The sequence below is a fragment of the Poecilia mexicana genome, unplaced genomic scaffold (genome assembly GCF_051168715.1).
Source record: "Poecilia mexicana isolate PSO_F unplaced genomic scaffold, ASM5116871v1 scaffold_16, whole genome shotgun sequence".
In the NCBI taxonomy this organism is placed as follows: Eukaryota; Metazoa; Chordata; class Actinopteri; order Cyprinodontiformes; family Poeciliidae; genus Poecilia; species Poecilia mexicana.
The window spans coordinates 18,434,140-18,456,707 of record NW_028263385.1 but is presented as its reverse complement, the minus strand read 5'-3'; the positions used below and the strand labels follow the sequence as shown (position 1 = coordinate 18,456,707).

The following is a 22,568-nucleotide window of genomic DNA, read 5'->3' as shown; positions in this document are numbered from 1 at the left end:
ATATATTTTACAGTGTACGTCTAAATTAAAACGGATATGCAAGTAACAAATAAGAAGTGTGGTACCTAGTTTCTCAACATCTCTTAGTGGATCCATTCCAGGTGAGAGAATGAAGAACATGGAGGTTGAAGGAGTGCTATCCTCAAATAATTTTTCAAATTCCAGCCTTGTGCTCTCTGCATATTTATTTCCCATGCTTTCTCCCACAAATTTCCTATGAGAAAACATTAAGAGATGGATACCAATACACAGATATTGAAAATACATGTCCGCATTGCTTTGCAAAACTATTCATACCCCTTAAGCCTTTTCAGTGTTCAAGTGTTTGAGAATGTCTGTTCAGTAAAAGCTTATTTTTTTTACACTTTTATAGACTAAAAGAGTTGTCAACTCTTTGAAAAACAACTGAAACTCTTATGGGAGAGTGAACATATTGTCCATTTGATTTAGGTCTTAACATTAATTAGGACATTTTAACACTTAACTTGCTTTGATTAAAATCACTACATTGTATCTTTGGCTGTGCATTGAGAGTTGTTATCCTGGTGGGATGTTTTTATGCTCAGAATGAGTCACAAACAAGTGAACTGTAAAGTAATTAAGGAACTTTTGAAGGGAACTGGAATGACTGCAGTTTATCAGAGTAAAGAGTAAAAAGGCACATGCATGCCACACTTTTAAGATTTTTAAACATTTGGAACTGTTGTATAATTTTTGTTATATCACACAATTTTTGGTCTGTCACATAAAACTAAATTTAAATTCACTGAAATGTTCACTTGTAACATAAATAAACATCTCAGCAGTATCAATGTTTTTCCATGTAAGGTTGTTTAACTTTGGTTAGTTATTTACTTCACTGCATAGATTAGCCTGTCAGGTCTGAGTGCTCTCAGGATGATGAGCTTCTGAAGGGGGCTCTTATCCTTCCAGTCCAGCGGGAGCTTTTCATTCTCAGGACAGCTGGATTCAACAATCTTCTTCCAGCGGTTTGCCGAGTTTTCCACATCTTTGTCGAGTCCACCGAATTCCTCCATTGCAGAGATTGTCTATATCAAAGTACATGACATATCCACCTCACTCTGCAGTGCAGCACAGCATTTAGTAAAATGTGACTCACAAAACGCAATTATTGTACCGTACCTTAATGGCCCCCCAGCTTTGTGGAGAGAGGAACGACACAGCACTGAAGTTTGTAGTTTGCACTGGGAAATGAAGCAGGAACTCAAATTCCTGGGGATCAATCAAACCCTGAGAGAGGAGAATCTAAAGGGGAGAACCAGTTTTAATAGTCAGACTTACAATATAAGTGATTCTGATATGTTTTTAGTAATTAACAAACATTAAAGAAATTCCCAAACGTTCTTAACTTTACAAGCTGAATTAAGTGTCAGTAAACATGAAAAAGCCAAGTGAAGGACAGCCTTCAAAGTTGGACAATTCCTATGAAGAAAACAGTTGCCGCAGAGACAGATAATTGCATTATGTTATAAGATCCAACCCCCTGTCAGAACCAACTCTCTGAGCAGCAGCCACAGAGCAAAGTGTGAGAGATAATCAATAGCCACGTATGGTATTGCTGACTGCTTTTAATTGAAGTTAATGTGGGGGCAGAAAAGTACTTTGATTGATGAGAGTGACAGCAGGCCCCACCTTTGAGGGCGGACCTGGGTCCCTCACCTGGAAGGCAGTGTGTGACAAGAAGGTTAACTTGTCTCTCTCAAACAGGCCCTGGCTGGTATACAGGAATACAGAATGGGTGATGGCCTCAGTGAGGGTGCGCACCCTGGTCCTCACATCCTTATCCCATTGTGCATGCTCCATTGCTTTGTTAAACACCAGGTTAAAGCCCTGGAATAAAACCAAAGAAAACAAAATTATCATTAGCTACGGTCACTCGCATAATTAAATACTTGAACTTTTTCAGGTTGTCCATTACACCGCAAACTTCACCAATTTCATTAAGGTTTGTATGTGATAATCCAATTCAAAGCACCAAAGAAGCAACAAAGGAACAAGAAACTGAAAGAAAGAAACTGGTTTTCAATTTTTTTTTTTATTGTGAATACTAGTCTTTATAGTGTGATGTGCATTTCTGTCTACCTCAAATGATTCAACGTTTTGTCTCTACTATGTTTGCACAGCTAAAGACTGAATTCCTGCCAAATTTTCTTGGCAAAATCGCTCAAGTTCAGTAAAATTGGGTGGAAAGTATAAGTACACCTTATTATTAAGTTTTCCACAACTTTTGAATTTGATTTAGATTAGACAGGTTTTCATATTTCAAATGTGTCCCCTACCTGGTTTGTGGTAAACTACAAAAGACCAACAAATAGTAGCTCATAAATGTAAAATGGTTAAAAAAAAAACAAAAAAAAAACAGATTTTAAGTACTGAATTTACATTTTTGCAGCTGTAGTTGCAGTAAAATGTGGATTGAAAATATATTGATTCAAGTGGAATGAATAAAAAGTGTGTGTGTCAGTCTATCGCATAATATTTTTTTGAAATACATGAATATCAGTTTGAGTGTAATGTGACATAATATGAACAATTTCAAGTTGACATAAATACTTTTGCAAGGTGCAGTTCAGGCAAAGTAAAAATGTTTTTATGATGAAAATTCAAGACTAAAAGAGAAAAGGCAACATAAAGAAAAACAGAAAATTGGTAAAGAAAAAAAAAAAGGAGTGTATTGTAAACATTGTTCCTCTGAGAGCACTCCGGGGGTGAAAGCTTCACCTTGAGAGAAAACTGGTACATGGGGTTAATCTTGCTGAGGTCATTGATGATAAAAAAGAGGAGTGCCGCTCTCTCAGCTGCTGGGCGGTATAGTTCTCGAGCCTCGTTGATCTTTGTCTCGTTCTCTCTGGCCTCCACCACCTGTGTGTTCCAATTGCACAAAATGAGCTATTAGGCTCTCAGTCATGCTCCAAAACCCTCCCATTACACATATGCCTAACTACACATCATTTACAGCTAATGCAATAAAATGAGCCACTTGCTGTAGTATGACATGTAATATTACCTAAGCAACCAAAAGAAAAAGAAAAAATGCCACCAGAACCATTTCTGTGTAATAACTTGACCTTGGATTGAATGTGAGTTGCCATCCGCTTGGTGTTTTCAAGTTGCTCTACCAGAGAATTGTCGCTCAGAAAACTCCCATCGGCTGCAGACAAATGACTCAGTAGGTCATCTTCAAACTTCTTGAGCTCAATTTTGAAGTGGTTTTGGTGCATGGTGAGCTCCATCTTGGTAGATAAAAATTCAATTTCAAAGGTGTTTTTATAAACTAAAAACTTTCATGAAGACATAAGAAAAAATGCTTCAAATCACCAACATCTAACCAGGTTTACCTTTAGACTTTCCAGGTCAGGTCTCTCACTGGAGACTACCTGTCCCAGCAGCTGGTCCCCCAGGCCCTGAGGCGTCACCGTGAAGTTAATGAGGGTGGTCTCGGCCTGGAGCTCAGGAGGGAAGTGTGGATTGGCCAGCTTGGTGTGCAGAATGAGTTGAAAGTTCTTGTTGTACTCACATTCCTTGTCCCCAATAAGAATACACCTAAATAACAGAAAAAGGTAAAAGGAAAATAATTGTCTAGATGTTTGTGATTTTGTCCTTAGCAAATTAAATGTACAAACTGAATAGAATAAAACATACAATATATTTTGAAAAATTCAACCACAGTACAAAGAGTGCATCTTAAAACTAGAAATTTATACTAATTTCTAGTATCAATTTATCGGATTACTTGTAAATAAAATATGTTAAATATACAGCTGAAAACGATTTGATATTCCAAGTGCTTATACAATAAAGTAAACTTTTTTCCTGACTGTCGCGCAAAGACCGTGGGAGGGTTATATGCCTAAAGATCACGTTTGCTATTTAAACTTAATTGAATAGCCATTTAGGGCTGGAACAATATATTGTTTTACAAGTCTCCTGATGCTACAATACCACAGAATGACAGCATTTTGGTCCCTCTGGTAAAAATACTTTAAAAATGCAATAAAAGACTAATAAAATAAGCAGAAACTAAAATTAACATCTCAAAGGCAAAAATGACTGTTTTAGTAAGTGATGTAAAACATACAGTGATGTTGGCCTAATTTCAGTCAAAATAACATGCAAATACACTCTGAATGTCCTTTTGAGAAATCCCAAAACACATTATTACTGTGACATTTTGAAGACTGAAACAATACATGTTGATTCTACTATATGATATTAAATTATTTATGGCTTAGCCCCACCCCAGACCACAAGAACATGTAAACAAACAGATCAACCAAGGCAAGCTATACAGTATTTTCAACAATGTAGTTGGTTTCAGGGTCTCCTTAGGTTGGAAGAATTTGTATGTTTTCCAACAATACAGCTTAAATCTCATTTTATCTTATTCTTGTTAACCCAATAATGTACACCATTTAATCTTGTCTTATAAACTGATCCAACTGACAAAAATAAACTAAATTAAATAATAATTACACAAAGCAAATTACTTCAAACTCGTAACATTGATGGCCCTCTAAACTAAGCCCATTTTAGCCTTATGCTTTCATGGCCTGCCAGTCCGAAATGATAACAGTTTTGTTTGCGTTATGTGCAAATATCCTTGCACAAATACAAGATATGATAACAGCACCAGCCAATACTTATCTACTCTTGTGTTTCAATTAAATTAGCGGTTGCTTGACGAACCTGGTGGCTTTTCATTTATCTCTAATTGCCCCTTGGATGTCAGGCAAGGCCCCAATTTTTATGGCAAAAGATCCTCATGGTGTAGGTATGGTTCAACTCTATATCTTCACAAGCCAGAATTAATGTACTATTGATAGAACCATTACTCCACCAAATTAAAGTCCTTGCTGATGGATTGGCTTGTAGTCTTCCGTCAGCCATGAAAGGAATAATTAGTATTCATTACTTCACACTCTACAACATTCCAATTATTAATGAACTTCAGCTGTGGAGCACTACCAGATCCATCATGGCTGACCCAGCAGGTTGTATTAATCATCGACAGAAACAAGTGTGTGGGTCATCTACAAGGAATAAACTTATTATCAGATTTAGTATGATAAATTGTTATGTCTGGACGGACAAGACTTCCCAAAAAAAAAAAAAAGTTTAATGAATATCCACCAAAAAAACCCTCAATATTAATGCATAGGCATGGAGTGTGAGCATTTCAGAGAAGCAGAACATCATTACGTGGTATTTTCTATTCATGCTGTGGTTGTCTACACGATTGAATTTATTGTATTCCAGGAAAAGGGGTAACTGTTTTACGTCTCCAGCAACAATTTCAGCCTAACTTAAATTTGTGAAGACAAACCACAGCATTAGGAGATGCTTCTGAAGTCAGATTTGAACTCACGTGGTTTTTCTGCAAATCATTTTGGAGCAAAACCCTTTTGGGACGGTGTGAAACAACATGTAATAATAAATGTAATACAAAATAATAAACTCAACCCACTTTTGTTCTACTGTCCTTGTTCTACTGTCCAGACTAATTTTAAGTCTGCCGAATTTCTTATGAGCCGTGTGGCTCCAGTTTATAAGGGTAACTGTTACAATCTGGCCTATTTTCAAGAGCACACTAGTCTATGGATTTAACAAATCAAGCTAACCAATTTTTTTTTGTAACCATCTAAAACTCCTTTCACAAACACTTGAAGGCAGGATTAAGGAACCTTTTCACTAACTATTGGACTCGCCAAGGTCAGTAGCCACAGGCCCAGATTGGCAGAATTTTAAAGGGGTGAACAGATTTCAAGGAGTGAGGGAATCATGTTGTGATAACTTAGGGTTTGTATGAGCAGCCAGCACCAGTCTTTAAAACTACTGTGAGTAGTGCTGACGTCGATGCTGTACAACACCCTTTGCTGTCCGGCCCTGATAGCTGTATTTTTAGTATGCAAATGCTTAATCCTAAATTATTTTGATCAGTGTACAGAATTTCAATTTCAATATCCTTATAAGAATACTCATGAATTGTATCTGTACCTGAATAAAATTTATCCATGAGGACTCATTAGAGTGCTAACATATTCATAAGGACATTACTGAAAGAATTCAGCAAAATGCCAGATGACCCAAGACTACCGATTCTAGTTTGTTACAATGAAGCTTTTTGTGAGAAAGATAAGACCTCATACATAACCAAGTTGTTCCTCAATTCAGCGTTTACCCTGAAGCTCATGTATTCAATATTCATCACACCTAAAAGAATGTAAACACACAAATATACATCTATCACCCATCTTGAGGGGGCCGATCAATAGCTTGACCTCAGGGGTTCAGAACACAAGCCGCAAATTCATTTATAATCTAAAGGGAGGCCATAATAATGCATTTAGTCATGTCTTACTGATGTTTTCTAGCGCTATTGTTTCAACTTTCTCGTATATTGACTTATTAAATGCACTGATTTCACTTTCTTTATCTCTAATGTTTCCCAGGACTGAAATGTTTCAGCACTAACCTTCCTCTTTTAATTGTTCTTTTTCCCAGAAGATTCTCCAGGACTGGGTCTACCTTTTCTGGGAGATTCTCTATCAGGACGGTTTCTCCACAGAGAAGAGCTTGTTCAATAACTTCTATATATCTGCACCACAATAGAAAATCAAACGTGACATGAATGCTGTATTTTATATACTGTACATTTTTTCCTGATTTTTTATTTTTTTTTTTTACCCTTTCTGTCCCAGTCGCACCATCCTGAGCTCTGGCTTCAGTCGGTTTCTGATCCACTTGATGGCCTGCTGCTGTGGATCAATGATGAGTGGCCAACGCTCACTGGTGGTCAGGATGGCTGCATTTTCAGTAGACATTCTATCATTTGGCAAGCCCTGGTTGTGCCAGGCTGCCACAGTGGCATCATCTGTAAGCATGAGGATCGGATCCAGGCCGTCTGTCAGGGGCACAGAGACCTGGAACAAAATCAGGGGATTGAGGTCACTTTGGTGGACTCTACTTCACATTGCTGGAGTTGTTTACAAAGCAAATATGTTTCTTCACAAACAACTGTAGAATTATACATATTGTATGAAACTGATTTTACCTTCTGTGACTGAAGGAAAGGTACCCAAGAATTTTTGAAAAGCTCCACACGATACTGGCTCGTAAAATAACCCAAATACGAGATGAAAGCTGAGGCGAGGAGGACGTCACCACAGAGAGTTTTTTGCTGTTTCTTGTACTGGATAATCGCTTGGGACCAGCGTTCCTTTTCTTCCTGTATGAGGTAAACGAGATAGTTTAGAATTTTTGAAGTGGGGTTCTGTTAGGAGGTCATAAGCAACTAGTATCTAAAGTGTAGTAGATAACTTTCTTAAAGTCTCCCTTTAATATAACTCCAGATCAGTTAGGCTGAAGCTAAACACTAGCCTGAGAAGGGCCAACATGTAAGCGGACTTCTACGCTTTATAACAGGTGTTAAACTCCAGTCCTCGAGAGTCCTGCAACTTTTAGATGTGTCTTTATGTCATCACACCCGAGTCAGCTAATTAGATCATTATTCTGTGAAAGTGGACTTTATGAGAAGATAATCCAGTCATTTATTAAGGTATGTTGGACTTGGGACACATCGAATAGTTACAGGACATCAGCCTTAAAGAACTGGACACTCCCATTCTAAAACAACTGTGGTCTCTAAAATGTCATAGAGGGTTATGCAGAAGTTATTTTGTAAAAATGTAAGCCATTGTCACATTTGCTCTGGGAAGGTGCTTGCATGGAAAAATTATTACTTTGTCAGAAAATTTACGTCAGATATGTCACACCACGTGTCTATTATTTTAATCTGTGATGTGCATGTTATGTTAATGACTTGTTACAAAGTATTTTTTTTCCTCTTTGGTAGTTAATCTCAGTAGAAACACAACCCACTTCCGTTCTGAGTGTGTTTTTCATACACAAATATCAGTGGTCGCATTTTGCCCTCAATTTACATTCCAAGTGTAATCATCAGTTCTGGTACAAATACAATCCTGGTGCAATGTAAACGAAGGTTTAACACGTACTAAAGTAGATCTTCATCAGCCGCTATGTCACTTTCCTTTCTATTTGATTGGTGGTGTGTTATATGAAGGAGGAAATGTACTTCAGCCTTGGCCCCTACTGGATTCCAGGGGTCTGCCACCTGTGGCTCTGGAGCCACACACCAGTCTTCCTTCGCTATTCATGATTTCTATTAAATACTGTAGCACTGTGTTTCAAAATAAAAACGCAGTCTAACAGAACGACTATGTTTTGCAGTTTTCATAGGTGTGTTGATGCAATATTTGCATATTTTCATATCAGACTAATAGAACAATGGAAATTTTATTACCTTTTAGTTTCACTTCAAAAACTGTGGACTACAGTATGATTTTAAAACTATTTCAATGTTTGTATATAAACATTTTAAGTGAAAAAACAGCATCACTTGACTATCTGTGGCTCAAACTAAAAAGATTTCAGAATGCATCCAAAATTGAATGCATCAAACTGCAAATCTCTGAATAATATCTTACGAATTTTGTGTGGCGATTCTCTCTGCATCAATTCAGCATTTATTTAAACCTTCAATACTGTGACTGTGATGGCCCGCAGCAATAAATCAAGCATGGCATTTTCTTACAAGGGGCTGTGGATCTAGAATATGTCACATAATAAATTCTCAGACAGTTAAAAATCACTATAATTTTACTCTAATGTATTATGGATCGCCTGTAATATCACTCAGTCTGTGGTGAGACATTGTTAATTTCCAACAGCTGTTGAGGCTTTGAGGTAAGTTAATGATTAAATATAGACGGTCTGATTTATTAGTCTGAACACTATTGCTTCCAGGTCAATGCAATAAAGACAAAACATTTATCTTGATATGCTTAAAAGCCAAGATGTTCCATGCAAACAACATTTATTCTGTGGAATAAGAAAGTCGAATTTGTAAAATGGCCACTAAAATCACCATCTGTTATCTCACATTACCACAGAGGTTTTCAAAAAAAGAACATGAACAGGAAAAGTAAAGATTTTTATATATGATTTGTATAATGTGTAGAGTCATAGATTACAACTTCCTATTCACAGTTTATCAAAGCAAATCTGTAGAATACATTTTCTGTCCACACAAAATCTGTTCAATGTTCAGAAAAAAGTGTTATTTGTTTAGCCTTTTAGCCATTTCTCCCCCATTCTCCATTTTGGAAAATGCTCAAATAGCCAGTTGCCTGGTTCAACCATGCGTTTTCTCTGGACCAGCCCACTCTAACTACCTCACATGACCACAGGATGCTGCTGGACCAGGCTGTGAGATCTTCCTCTGCCTGTTCTGCTCATGCAACTGTCAAGGTTTCCTGCCAGGACATCACAACGTTCAGTCCAGATTACTAATGCAAGTTGATTACCAGCATGTCCCCCAGTCAAATCTCAGTTAATCCGATGCCAGTTTTAGGTTCAGTAGCATGACCAAACTCCTAAGCGTCACATTGTTTACCATTAGGCCTTTGACGAGTTGGTTGGCCAGCTCGACGGTCTGGGTGGTTCGTGTCACCTCCTCCTGACAACTGATTTTCTCAGTTGTAGCTCTTTCAAACTGAGCTGTTAGGCTTTGGAGGTTGGCATCAAGATCCTAGGGGGGGGGGAGGAAAGCAAATCCTGCACATGAGATACTACTTACAAGTACTTTTGTACTAATCAGCATTTCAATAAAAATAAAGAGATGATCAGCCACAAAAAATAAAGAAGCATGAAATGGTGGGCAGTCTCTAAGTAGTCTAATGGTATGAAGGTTTGCTGTTGCAACGTTTTAACATCTTGATATGTGAGTCTGAGCTTGTCATATAGTTGGTACATGGATTTTATTACTAAAATTAATTAAGTTTTTGATGATATTCCTATTCAATGAGAAGTGCTTGTAATTAAGTATGCCAAAAACACTCACCGCCAGTTTTTTTTGAAGTACCAACAGTTTGGCTGTTTCCATTTCCAGCTCTGCATTAGCTTGTGATAATGCAGAGCGTTTTGGGATAACCTCACAATAAATCTAAACAGAAAAAAATAATAAAAAAATTCTGAATGATGCTTCCAACTTAGACAAAATCCACTGATAATAATTTTAAAATATTCTACGGCCATGTCAAACCTCATAGTATCTGACAATATTAATAGTCCAAGCACAAAGTCCAGCTGCAGCTGTAGATTTGGTCCAAACTAGATCAGGGTGGAAGTCTGGCTTTCTCAAATACTGTTGCTTCACCACAGTCAGGCAGGACTCAGGAATGTGCTCTTTGTCATATGACACCAGTGCATGTAGAAAATCATCCACCTGATGGATAAAAAAGGAGAATTAAATCAGTTTCCAAAGTTTAATGTAGAAATTGGAGAAACAACACTTGTTTGTTTATGAAATATTAACACATTTTAATCGGAAAAAGGCCAGTGAAATCATGTTGTTCATTTATGCGTCCACCAGCTTATCATGTGTGTAATGTTTGTGTATCTATAATTAATTTTTAAACACACTTGCATAAACTACAGTCATATGCAGAGAAGCAGTTGAACACACTAGTTCCACTGCTGGGTGTGTAAGCGTAATAATAGAGCCATCGAGCTACAATGTGAGCTTTGGAGAGCTGTTGGGCTGCACCTGGGTCAAGGACCTTTCATGAATTAGACTGACATTAATCAGGATGATGCGATTGAAATTGTCACTGCATAACCTTGCCCATGAAGGCCCGCGCCGCCTTCCAGCTCCGATCCTTAGGTACACGGCCATGAGGGGCCAGCAAGACCATGACAGCGGCTGCAACATTGGTTACTGCTGCTGGAGGGTTTGGAAAGGCCTTGAGCTCAGTAAGATTAACCTACAAAAAACAAATGACTGATATTCAAAAATCTGTTAAAAAAAATTATATATATATATACATATATTGTACTGTATTGAGGATGTAGTGGAACCTTATTGAGGGTGTTTAGAGCTTCCACTGCAGCTGTCAACGAGGGCTCTGCTTTAGTGAGGTCATTTTCACAATCCTTCCGTTTGACAGCAATTTCTGCCTGCATGACAGCAACCTGTGCAAAAGTAATCATTGCAACTAAATGATAACCTGTATGTATGGTGAATAGCATATGTCATGCCAAAAAAGTGTATAAACCAACACATGAGAGGTTCTCCAACCTTTTGTGCTTCCACATCTGCTGCCTCTCTCTTCTTGCTCGCTTTCTCTGTTTGCAACCCAATTTTTGTTAAAAGGGCTCCAATATTGTCATTTTTTAATGTAAGCTGAGACTCTTGCAATGCTAATTTTGCTTTCAGATTATCAACCTAAAACCAAAAAGAAATTACATGTATGAGAATAAAAAAAATAAATAAATAAAGCAATATTGCTTTTTAAAATGCCAAAATGAGCCAATGAGAGGACAAGTTGAAAGACCAGACCTGTGCAGCAGTGCTTTGGAGTTTCTGAAGGCCATTGTCAAGTCGGTTCATTTTGTGCTGAAGCTGAGCCCGGCTTTTCTCCAGAAGGTTTCTGTACAAGGTGATTTGCTGGAGAAAGCTCTTGGGGGTGGTGTAATTGTACCTCTTCTCATTTCGCAGGTATTTTTCACTTGCCTGGTTGACACTGTTGTGAACGTAGGCCATGAAAAGACTGATGGATTCCTGGACAGCAGGCTATAAAAATAAGTGGGGTTGAGGGGAGAACGGGGTGAGCTGGATTAAGTGGGGTTTAACACCCCCAACCTGATGGGCACTGAAATATTATCTTCATAAACTTTGAATTCATCTACAAGTTCTGCCATCTTACTTGGCTGGCCCTGACTTACTCAATCTGAAATTTAGGTGCAGCCAGCAGGAATGATTGGGCTTTGAGACCTCTGTGAAAATAATGTGTTTAAAGCCCTGACATGCTGCTTGTAAAACATGCACACTGTTTACATTATATCTGCTCCCCTCCAACTTTCTAAACAGCCGTGGTACCACATTTCAACTATGTATTCACGACGCACGTCCCCTATTAATCACAGAGTTAGCAATCAATTAAAGCTAAAACGAATGAGCAGAGAATATGAAGATCAAATCTAACCATAACTCACAAAAAGCCATTGTTAATGATCATAGATCTGTGAGATGAGAAAATCATTATTAATTAAGATCTGACATAATGCGTTTTGATAAAGCATGGTGGGTTGCTTTAAGATGCGAAGCAAGCTCATTGATTGGCCTCGTATAACAAATATTATGTATTTCTAACTTTTAATAAATGACTACTACATTTCTTAGACTCCTGCCTCCTAAACAAGATAAACAATCATTTATGACTTTAGTTTCAATGTTTCATGCATTGGCTTGTAGCAGCATTATAAATAAGCTCAATCTCATTCATATCAACACAAACCTCTAAGCACCCATCTCCTTTGGATTTTAGCTAAAGCAACCTTGTTATCAGTTCAGTGATTCAGCTCAGTGTCTAAATAACAACCATTGGACAGTTTTATGTTTTAGTTGATGCTGTTGTGTTTACAATTAAAAATGTATTTTAACACTAAAAGTGCAACAACGTCTGAGCACCACAACTGCTATAAACATCATCATCACTCCCGAATATGACCATTCACACACAGATGTATACACAAACAGAGAAAGTTCACCGTCTGGCACATGTTCACCTACGTAATGAGACTTCCTGGTTGTGACAGCTGCGCCACCTTAGAGGGTCGTTATGTGCTTAATCAGTCTTCTCTCATTAACATAAATGACTATGGGTTGTGATCGTTACGGTGCTATGATGGAAAACAATGATATCCCTACGCTTACTGTGAGTCTCTGGGCATGTGTTCGGCAATTTGTCAGTACCTTGCTGCAGGACTAATGATGAAAGATCTATGGAAAACTTAATTCAGCTGTGCTGCAATAATTAGAAAATGTTCATTGAAATCTAAACCCTCCCTAAGTGTCAAAGTGCATGATAAACCTTGGCAAAATACCATATTGTCTATCTCCAGTGCCTTGCAAAAATGATGACACTTTTTCACATTTTGTTAGACTACCATCACAGAACTTGCAATATTTTGGGGGATTTTAATTGATGGACAAATACAGTGTAAATACAATGCACCTTTTGTGGAGAAACCATATCATTTTATTTTACTTTGGGCTCATCGAATGCATAAAATCCAAATAAATGACAAAAACGACACACATCATACAAATGTTAAAATGTATATTTTATAATATATTACATAATAGAAATTATATTTTCTAAAATAATTTAATTCCTAATTTAACTATTCAGGCTAAATGAAGAACAGATGGTGATATTAGATTAATGTAATTAATCAACGGGCTTACCTCAATTCCATCAATTTCATGGACGAACCTGTAGCTCACCGACTGCAGAGCCTCAGTTGTCCAAGGATGAAACCAGTCGATGGTTGTACAGTTAATGAGAGCCGGGAACCGACGGGCCCTGACACGCAGGGCGTTGCCAACAGGAGACATACACAGTACTACCTGCAAGCCAAAAATCCAAAAATCTGAAAATGTGTTTTACCAAGTTCCTATATAAAATACATAATGTAAATTACACTATGCACAGAAATCAAAATGAGGTCTGTACAAGTGGGATAACACCCCTAGTCTCAAAGACTACAAGCAAGTTTTTGGTGTAAAAAAAAAAAAAAAAAAAAAAAAAAAAAGAAAAAACTTTGGTGGATGCCCTACTGAAAACCATTTCATCCTTTTTAAATCTGATTTATCTAGTTTTCTGTATTTGTTTTACACAGACTCTCAAAATATATTTTGCAATAGCTTTGCCATTAATTTTCCTGGCTAAAAACAGTCCTTGCAAGCAGATGTTTTAATGCATTGTTTTGATTTGCAGTGTCCTTTTAACTGTTTGCAAAAATCCTTACAGATTTTCTTAATTCTTAAACATCACACATAAAGCACTATTAAAGACACCATAATTTATATTCAGAATATCTTCACCGTGAGTTGTTGTTGCACTCGGTGTGTAAAGAATCTCCAGCAGTTCTCCTTGTCATCCAGCAGTCCGAGGCTGCGCACCTCTCTTCTCACACTTGACACAATGTGTTCAATCTCTTCCTCACAGAAGATCTCTGGACTTTCACCTAAATAGAAAAGAAAAAAAAAACTATAATGACAAACTGAAGAGTTCTGGCAATTATGATTATTTAGTTCCTATTTTAGAAAGAAAAATTAGAAAGACAAAAGATATCTGCTATTAAAACTGCACAAATGGCATGGATTTTGAATCTGACCTGATGAAAGTATGTTATTAACAATGACTAAAAACCGGTCATCAGGTATCTGTGCATCTGTCAGCAGCAAAGTCACACGATGATTCTTTACTCCAGCCTTTAGTAATAACCCAGCAAGGTCCGTCTGAAAAAAAAAAAAAAAAAAGAAATAAAGCCAAACTTCACAAGGAAAGGTTGTGATTATCAACCAAATGTGAAATCCACTGGAAAATTCAGGCTGTTCAATAACCCATCAGCTACAGTATGGATTCCATTTTTAAGTAATTAATGCTTAAAATGAAACATGTAAAGCATCAGTGAAATATTAAAACACTTGAAAGTGGCTCCTAACTGTATCTGACAAACATTTCTTGCTCCACTGAAGAAGCCGAATAACAATGAATCGCAGTAACAACCTGAAGCTGAGCAAAAAGAGTTAAATCAATAAGTTGCAGTAAGAAAATAGAGCAGGGACTTTAATAAAACTTTTATTCAAGTAGTTTAATTATCAGTTGTATCTGAAAACCTTAGCTAAAAAAAAAAATTTTTAAAAATGCATTTAAAGTATAATTGACATTACGTTGAGGTCCTGGATGCTGTAACCCTTTCTCGGTGTGATTTGGAAGACTTCCACAGAAGACATGTAGGAAGCGAGGCGAGTCAGACTCTGCTTTCCGCTGCCCCCCACTCCCACCAGTAGGCCATGGCTCCTCGGAGCCTCCAGGATACGGCTGATGCGACAGCTGGTGACAATATAATCTTTTTTAAGTCATGTTATGCCACATTTATTATTAATTCCTACTATTACTTATTATTTCTATTATCATCCAATCATGTTTTATCAAGCTCATTATATTAATCACACATACTGTAATAATAATAATAATAAGTCAAATGATGCTCACACATGTTGTATGGCATTTTCAAACAGCACAAGGTTCATAGTTGGATAGAGCTCATTGTAGCTTTTCAAGGCCTCACTGAGGATGGTCCGAAGCACAGACCAGTCATTGAAAGGGGCATAGGAATGACCTCTGTCCATGTTGGCAAAGTGGCAATAGAGTTGGGTCTGTTTGTCCACTTTTTTATCTTCCAGTCCCTGGAGAAGGACATAGGTGTAGTTTTTCCCTGTAAAGACTTCAATCTATAGGTAAAGAACTGAAGTTTATCGTATTTATCTTAATATGAATTGCACCTCAAAGCATTCATGCGCAGTCTCCATTTGGATCTTCTGGAAAAGCTGCAGGTCCTTCATGTCTACCAGTCTGTCTGAATACACTCTGCAGGACTCGTGCAGCCATAATGCCACCAGGTCAGCGCTGTCCCTCACGGTCTGTGGACCAGCTAAAAGGATACCCTAAACAACAAGAATAATCATGTGCATATCTTATCAAAAAATTTTAAGTCGAGCATAGTCTCAGCTTACTGTACACACTACCTGAAAGATGTTTGACATGTCTCGAAGATTAAATATGTAGTGAAACTTGATTGCTGTGGGAACAAAACTCTGAACCATCTTGTCATGAAGAGTCATGAGAGCTCGAACAACAGCAGCAGCAGTTTTCTGGACCGACTGACTGAAAGCTCTTTGTTTTAAATGCCCACACAAGATCTGACCATAGATTGATGCCCGAGACTCTGGCGAAGGGAAGTTTACTGCAAACACTGAGAAATGTCTCTGTTGGGAACAAAAATACAGTAGAAATGAAGATGACATTATCTGGACATAACACATGTCAAATTATCACTGTAATAAATTCTCAAATTACCAAAGGAAAACTACTTTCTTAAGCAGATCTCTCTTAAAAAAGTGGTTTTACTCTAAAAATAATTTTTACTAGGATAAATGAAATACACAAACACATATAGTAAGAACATATGTAAAACAATCTAAAAAGTGAAGGTTGTTGATTAATTAAAATTAAATTGTTACAGTTGATTCTGGAATAGCATCAGATCTGAGAACTTACATCCTTTACCCTTTTCTCAGTTTCTTTTGTCTTCGTTTTGTTTTTTTTGTTTTTTGTTTTTTTGTTCACAATTTAAACTTAATTTAAACATGTAGTGTTTAAATGTATGCTTTAAAATAAGATATAGAAGATCTAGAAGACTTCATGCTATCTCAACCTCATAGAATAAGTATAACCAAAATTATGTTTATACTTTACTAATCACATATTTTATAAGTTTAAAAACGTTCTACTCTGGTCATTGCTAATTTTGTCCTATCATCAATATTGAAATCCCAATAACACTTCTGATAAAAACACATTTTATCTTTGTATTGACTCACTAGTCTTTCTGAATACACAAACTCTCAAAAGCCTTTTTTTATGTATAGAGCAGTCCTTTTTTTTTTGGACATTACAAAACATATTTGTACTGAAATCTAAACTAAACATCAGTGCATAATAAGGAGATGTTTTATTGTTAAATGTACCTGTAATCTGGGGTTGATGATGAAGCTCCCAGCAGTTGGATTCATGCATGCAACATACTGGGTATTTTGGACTTCCTTTAAAGTCAGTTTCTGTCTGCAATACCTACAAAGTGCATGAAGAACCGATATTGTGCATCATACATATTTGCAATTGAAGTACATACAGTAATGCTAACTTTCCATGTTATAAATAACATGTTGCTTCTATTACCGGTCTGTCAATTTTGCAAGAAGTTACTGCTAGAGGTTACTAAGCCTGTCAAGAGAAGGTTTGTGAAAAACCTCTTAAACACTTTGACTTATTGTTTGGGTTTTGCAAGGTTATATCTGAAATAACATGTAGGTGTGGGAGTGTGTTTCTCACCAGTGTCCAAAATCCAGATGCTGACGTATAAGAGCATGAGGCTGCACTGTTCCGTAGCTATCAACAGCTGGTATGTTCATGTCATCTATAAAATAGACCAGCCTCCTGTTGCCTACAGGTGAGTAGGTTCTTCCTGCTCTTTTCTCTAATGGCTGCTCTAGAATCTCTACAAAAAAAGTAACAATGGGAGTAAAACACAGCTTAGAAATAACACGCATACTGTATTGCAAAGAAATGACTTGAACTTTGACATTCTGTCTGTCATATTACAACATACAAGGTTCTGTGGCAGGCTCTGAGGTTTGTTACAGGCATCATCAAGACCACAAAACACATTAGACAGGCCAGAGATGGAAATGTTACTGGTTCAACAGCAAACTTACAATGAAAGTGACATCTACTCAAACTGACAGGCCTGGGAAAAGAGAGTATTAGTCAGAGAAGCAGCCAAGAGGCCATAAGTATCTCTGAAGGAGCTACAGAGATCCAAATGGTAGCATCTGTTAACACAGACCAAGATGAATGGAGGTGAATACATGGCAATTCTGAAAGAAATCCTGTTAGAGGAGCTGAGTTTTAGAGGAGCTGTTAGAAGATCACAAGCTTAGAATAATGCCCAAAAAACATACAACTTTACTCAAATTTACACTTTACAATCACAATTGTTGGTATATCTCATACAATCATAGATTTGTAAGGGAAAAATCCTAGAGACTGAAGTTCTCCACACCTCCACCCTCTCAGAATCTAATCATTGCCACCAGATGGTGCTACAGCGTACTTGATGTGCCACTGTGCACCACAACAAATCAAAAACCCACTCACCTTGCAACATGAGGGAGGTGGTGTAGTAGTTGAAGGGTACTTTTGAGGTTGTGTAACTCTCTGACAGAGTGTCTAACTTGTTTCTGACAAGTGCAGTCTTTCCCACTCCAGCATTCCCCACAAGCATCACCGGCTGCCTCCTCTCCAGCAACAAGTCCACAAAGTAGCTAAGACGCATGGTCTCTGCTGTGTGCACCACAACAGCCTGTAATCACGGGAACAGCAGGAAGATGGAGAACAGAAACATACATGGTTATTATGGCTTTCTTTGAGTGTGATTTATTGACAGACATGTGTTCAGTGAATTGTATGTGATTTATAATTTCTTGGATTTCCCCAGAACACCACAACTATTCTGTCATAATAGCATCATTTGCTCAGAACAAAACCCCGCTAATTACGGCTCAGCAAGAGCCTTCGGAGCGCAGGCAGCTGTACGCAGGAGCATAAAGAAACACAAAGGAGCGTGGGTGATAGCTCGAGTCTTGTTGCTCATGCCTTCACCCCCACACGCTCCGGTACAGGGAGTGGTAGACGGTAATCAGACTCAGTGGCAAGCCTATCATCCATTCCAGCACCCCTGCCATAACCCCATGATGTGACTTTACCCTCTCTTATTATGTTCGTTGAAGCATACAAACATTTTTAATATGCCGGCATTGTTCATTTTTGGTTATTTTGCCTCTTGTGATTGTGATTATTTGTCAAACACTTTTCAAAAGTTTGCTCTTATTGCTGAGTATTCTTTTCCTCATAACTTGCAGGAGTTTTTACCTGTAATGGTGTGTGGTTTTCCACTTCAAAGCTTGGCACAATATCACTCCAGGGCAGAAAGCGTTTGGTCTGGTGGTCAAGGTAGTAGTCAAAAACCGTTCCTTGTGTGGGGAACTTAACTGTCCTCATTTCTTTGGTCCACCACTGACTGAACTTCACCTGGTAATCATGCAGCTGAACATGCATGAAAAACAGACAAAAACAAATGCACACAAATTTTTTGGACTCACTTAATTGCCTCACAGTTTAACTAGATCATCTGCAGAACTTTTCCATTATGGACTAAAGCCATTCATGTAGCTTGCCTCGATTACTTGTTGACATTAATTGACTTAAGTCTGTTTTCATTTATCCAAGCATGCTGACACAAGTAACAGGAAAAAATACCTTGTTCAATTTAGATTAACAAAAGGAGACACAATGAATTAGCTTTTTTCATGATGAAGCAGTTACGACCCAAGATACTCAATCTAATGTCCCAGGGTTGATACAGATATTTTACAGGGTCTCCTCTGATTTATTTCATATTTTCTCTGGCATACCAATTTTCTCTAGCCATTATGTGGCTGTGTTAAACAGGCTTTTTTCTTCAAATGTATTGCACAAAATGTTGATGTTTTGGGAAAATAAAATTATTTTTAATTTTATTAAAAATTAAAAATAATTTTAATAAAATTATTTTTAATAATAATTTTATTAAAAATAACACCGATAAATCGGTTAAAAAAAGCTAAAAGTCTGCTGGGGTTTTCTGTGTGAGGTCACTGAATTTACCATTGTTGTTTAACCCCAGTTATTGGTCAGCTTTTTCCAATCTGTACTTTCAAAGCTATCTTGGTAGATAACTGTACTACCTTCCACAGCCTGAAGTAGTCTAAAGTATGAGTACTTCCAATTAGGCAAAGAAAGATGTGGGTTTGTGCACTCTGCGTACCACAGCAGCACAAATGTGTTGAACATCTAAAAGGACGACAGCCATAATCAATGATGAGGCGACAGAAAAGATCAAGTCATAGGAAGTCTTATAAGCAGCTTTCTACATAATTAGACACATTTGTTTGCTTCATCTTCACTTGGTTTGATTAATGCAGTGTCAGCAGTTTGGTCAGTTAATATTTGCCTCAGTTATTTTGTATAACTATTCTCTTCTTTGACAACACCTGAAACAAAGTAAACATTGTATTTGGCTAATTTACTTCACAAGGCAAATGACTTATGAATTACACTCTAAACTGAATATGCACTTTCATCATGAATTGTAGGCCAATTTGGATCATATTTCTCAAGTATTTCCTTAAATAACTCAAAACCAATGAGTCACCTGATCTTTATAGAGGGCTCCTCCAAAAGCCCAGATGCAAGCAAAGCTGAAATACGTCTCATAGATTTCACGAGGAGAGTCAGCAGAAATATTCTCTGCAGTTAAAAGGCAGTCGAGCAAAGTGCACAGTGTCTGAATGAAGAGATAAATAATAGTAACATGTCAGTTTTATGACTGTGAAGATTTACAAACAACAGATATACAGATAAATATAGATATCCACTTATACGGTACATATGTTGGTTTGATATTTACCTGTATCATGGAGTTCTCTGGGATAGGAGTTATGGTTTTAAAACTGTTCTTCATCTGCTCGAGACAACGAGGAACATATTTATCAAACAGTATCATCAGGTGAGCACGTTCTGTCTGCCGCTCCCGTCTATCAATCCAGCTTGTGACGTACCTGAGCAACAATGTGATTTGCACACTGTAAGCTAAAGTTAACATTATGCTACAAATAGATTAGACTTCAGGTGGATATTAAGATAATTGAAATGGCAGAATAGATCTGTATAACTCACGGGTTCCAGCCCAAGTCCTGTTGGTTAACATAAAGAATTCCTGCTCTAGACACTGTAGCAGGTGTGGCCATCTTAAGATGACTGATTTCAAATACAAGCCTCATGGAAAGGGTGAGAGGCACACGCTCATTACTGGCTAGTGTCAGGACCTAAAAGATTTTCCAAATCATTACACTTTAAAATGTGACATTTGAGGCAATGTGTACAAAAAATAGATATATTTTCGTTGTAGAATTGCCAACTTAAAGTATTTGCTTTCAATGGGGGAAAAAAATGCAAATAAATAAAAAATGAACACTGAAAACATTCATCGCTCTGACAAGAGGCTGAAAAGTACTTAAGCTCCAGGAAGTGATGACTGAAGAAGGAAGAAACATCTTCTTTCTGTACACACCACCTTGGTTGCAATGAGTTGTACAATAGTGTATGAGTAAACAGGAGGGAGGTACCTTGTTATCATCCATCACTGTGTTGAGTGATTCAATCCACATTGGATCAATGTCTCCATCCAACACAATCCACTTAGGCCCATGGTGGGAGATGTTCGCCTGCTGCCGCATCAGTGATGAAAGCAAGCCTTGCACAGATATTGAAGTAACCAAAGAAAAAAAAAAAAAAGAATAGAAAGAGTAAGCAAGGTTTTCACATGTAATTAAAACACTTCTGTCACAATTTTGTTGCCCACAATAAAGACGTGGGTCGAATAAAAATGCTGCAAAGTTCAAATATTTGTCCCCGTTGTACTTTTTACTCCTCATTTTGATGCATGTCAGCGTAACAGAAATACAAAGACCAAGTTCTTTTACATACAGCACCCTCATTAACTATTGGCACACATAGTAAGAATTATTAAAAAGTCTACAAAAATGTGCTTTTTTTTACTGCAATAGCACTCTCACTCACATAGTTTTTCTTAATCTATACATGAATTTTGTCAATTTTTTAGTGGGGAAGACATAGCATGTAAAAAACCCCAAAAAGGATAATTAATTCCACCAAAATCTCTTGTTCGCTAGTCCATAACATCTAACAATCCCTATAACATAATAGTAACTGGTGAATTTTTAAATTCAGACAATACTTTGTTAAGAAAGTTTAAATTAGAAATGTACAAATTATTTTCTTGGGGCATGAAGATGACAGTTAAGAAGAGGTAAATTTCTCAACATCTCACTTTTATGAATGTTGAGGTGGTTCAGTGGGGTTGTGTCTCGATCAACGGCCCTGTGAAACGTTGGATTTTCTTCAAAATTTTGCAGAGCGAGATTAACGCAACTGCAATAAAAGATTACTTTACTTTAAACTTATTTACATATCATTACCATAGGTAATAAATGTAGAGGGGAATATAATGTCTAGTAATTGAGCAATTTCCTCTAGTTGTATGGAAGTACGCAAACGCGAAGCAGCAAATCGATGAATGATTTTTAATCTACTAAGGATTTCCCTTATCCTTTCAGCACCAGCCTCTTTACCATCTTTCCACTCCCGAGTTGCAGGATGAATGAATCCAAAAAGTTCATCTCTGTCAATCGCCTTTGGATTGAGGTCATTCCAGACTGGCTTCCATCTGAGCTTTATGTATGTTTTATGAAGAACTCTCAGGATCTGTTGAAAATGTCAACACCCCATATTTGACATCTAAATTACAAAGTGATTGGATTTTTTCACGTAAAATGAAACAAAAGTCCCACCTTGCTTTTTCCAGTCCCAGCACTTCCAATGACAAAAACAGAGTGACGAACTGCCATGAGTTCTTCCAGCTGTACTACCTATCACAAAACAGATGTTGACAAAAGCATTTGGGCCTTTTCTCTTTAGGAAATTATTATTTTTTTCACTGAATGACCTACCTTTAGGATAAAGGTTTCCTCAGGCTGCAGTCCAAGTTGCACAGTCGATTCTCTGATGACCTTCTCAAGTTCAAAGTTTCTTTCTCTCTCAACTTCCAGGCCTGGAAACAGGTCCCCAAGCAGTCCCAGGAAGGCCGTCACGTCCTCTGTCACAATTTTAGGCATATTGAAGTCCCGCAGTGCACGCATCAACACCTTGGAAGTAATA

General features: G+C 37.4%; 1 protein-coding gene across 1 annotated transcript in view; it reads right to left on the bottom strand.

The window, feature by feature from the left end:
* The window catches only part of si:dkey-233k19.3 (dynein axonemal heavy chain 11), a 42,117-nt gene that overhangs the window by 7,286 nt on the left and 12,263 nt on the right, over positions 1 to 22,568 (bottom strand). The window contains exons 27-61 of the mRNA XM_088014325.1: positions 22,361 to 22,555; positions 22,202 to 22,279; positions 21,983 to 22,115; positions 20,957 to 21,084; positions 20,508 to 20,656; positions 20,239 to 20,389; positions 19,984 to 20,115; positions 18,663 to 18,836; positions 17,889 to 18,093; positions 17,064 to 17,229; positions 16,700 to 16,802; positions 15,698 to 15,937; positions 15,455 to 15,616; positions 15,165 to 15,358; positions 14,840 to 15,002; positions 14,281 to 14,404; positions 13,988 to 14,130; positions 13,349 to 13,510; positions 11,438 to 11,671; positions 11,177 to 11,323; positions 10,957 to 11,070; positions 10,719 to 10,862; positions 10,142 to 10,324; positions 9,941 to 10,042; positions 9,494 to 9,628; positions 7,073 to 7,246; positions 6,706 to 6,941; positions 6,494 to 6,616; positions 3,360 to 3,564; positions 3,090 to 3,254; positions 2,743 to 2,883; positions 1,681 to 1,851; positions 1,144 to 1,266; positions 856 to 1,049; positions 66 to 214 (exon numbers count right to left, since the gene is read on the bottom strand). Of these exons, the coding sequence (XP_087870451.1) occupies positions 66 to 214; positions 856 to 1,049; positions 1,144 to 1,266; positions 1,681 to 1,851; positions 2,743 to 2,883; positions 3,090 to 3,254; positions 3,360 to 3,564; positions 6,494 to 6,616; positions 6,706 to 6,941; positions 7,073 to 7,246; positions 9,494 to 9,628; positions 9,941 to 10,042; positions 10,142 to 10,324; positions 10,719 to 10,862; positions 10,957 to 11,070; positions 11,177 to 11,323; positions 11,438 to 11,671; positions 13,349 to 13,510; positions 13,988 to 14,130; positions 14,281 to 14,404; positions 14,840 to 15,002; positions 15,165 to 15,358; positions 15,455 to 15,616; positions 15,698 to 15,937; positions 16,700 to 16,802; positions 17,064 to 17,229; positions 17,889 to 18,093; positions 18,663 to 18,836; positions 19,984 to 20,115; positions 20,239 to 20,389; positions 20,508 to 20,656; positions 20,957 to 21,084; positions 21,983 to 22,115; positions 22,202 to 22,279; positions 22,361 to 22,555 (5,542 nt within the window). The remainder of the gene's footprint in view (positions 1 to 65; positions 215 to 855; positions 1,050 to 1,143; positions 1,267 to 1,680; positions 1,852 to 2,742; positions 2,884 to 3,089; positions 3,255 to 3,359; positions 3,565 to 6,493; positions 6,617 to 6,705; positions 6,942 to 7,072; positions 7,247 to 9,493; positions 9,629 to 9,940; positions 10,043 to 10,141; positions 10,325 to 10,718; positions 10,863 to 10,956; positions 11,071 to 11,176; positions 11,324 to 11,437; positions 11,672 to 13,348; positions 13,511 to 13,987; positions 14,131 to 14,280; positions 14,405 to 14,839; positions 15,003 to 15,164; positions 15,359 to 15,454; positions 15,617 to 15,697; positions 15,938 to 16,699; positions 16,803 to 17,063; positions 17,230 to 17,888; positions 18,094 to 18,662; positions 18,837 to 19,983; positions 20,116 to 20,238; positions 20,390 to 20,507; positions 20,657 to 20,956; positions 21,085 to 21,982; positions 22,116 to 22,201; positions 22,280 to 22,360; positions 22,556 to 22,568) is intronic.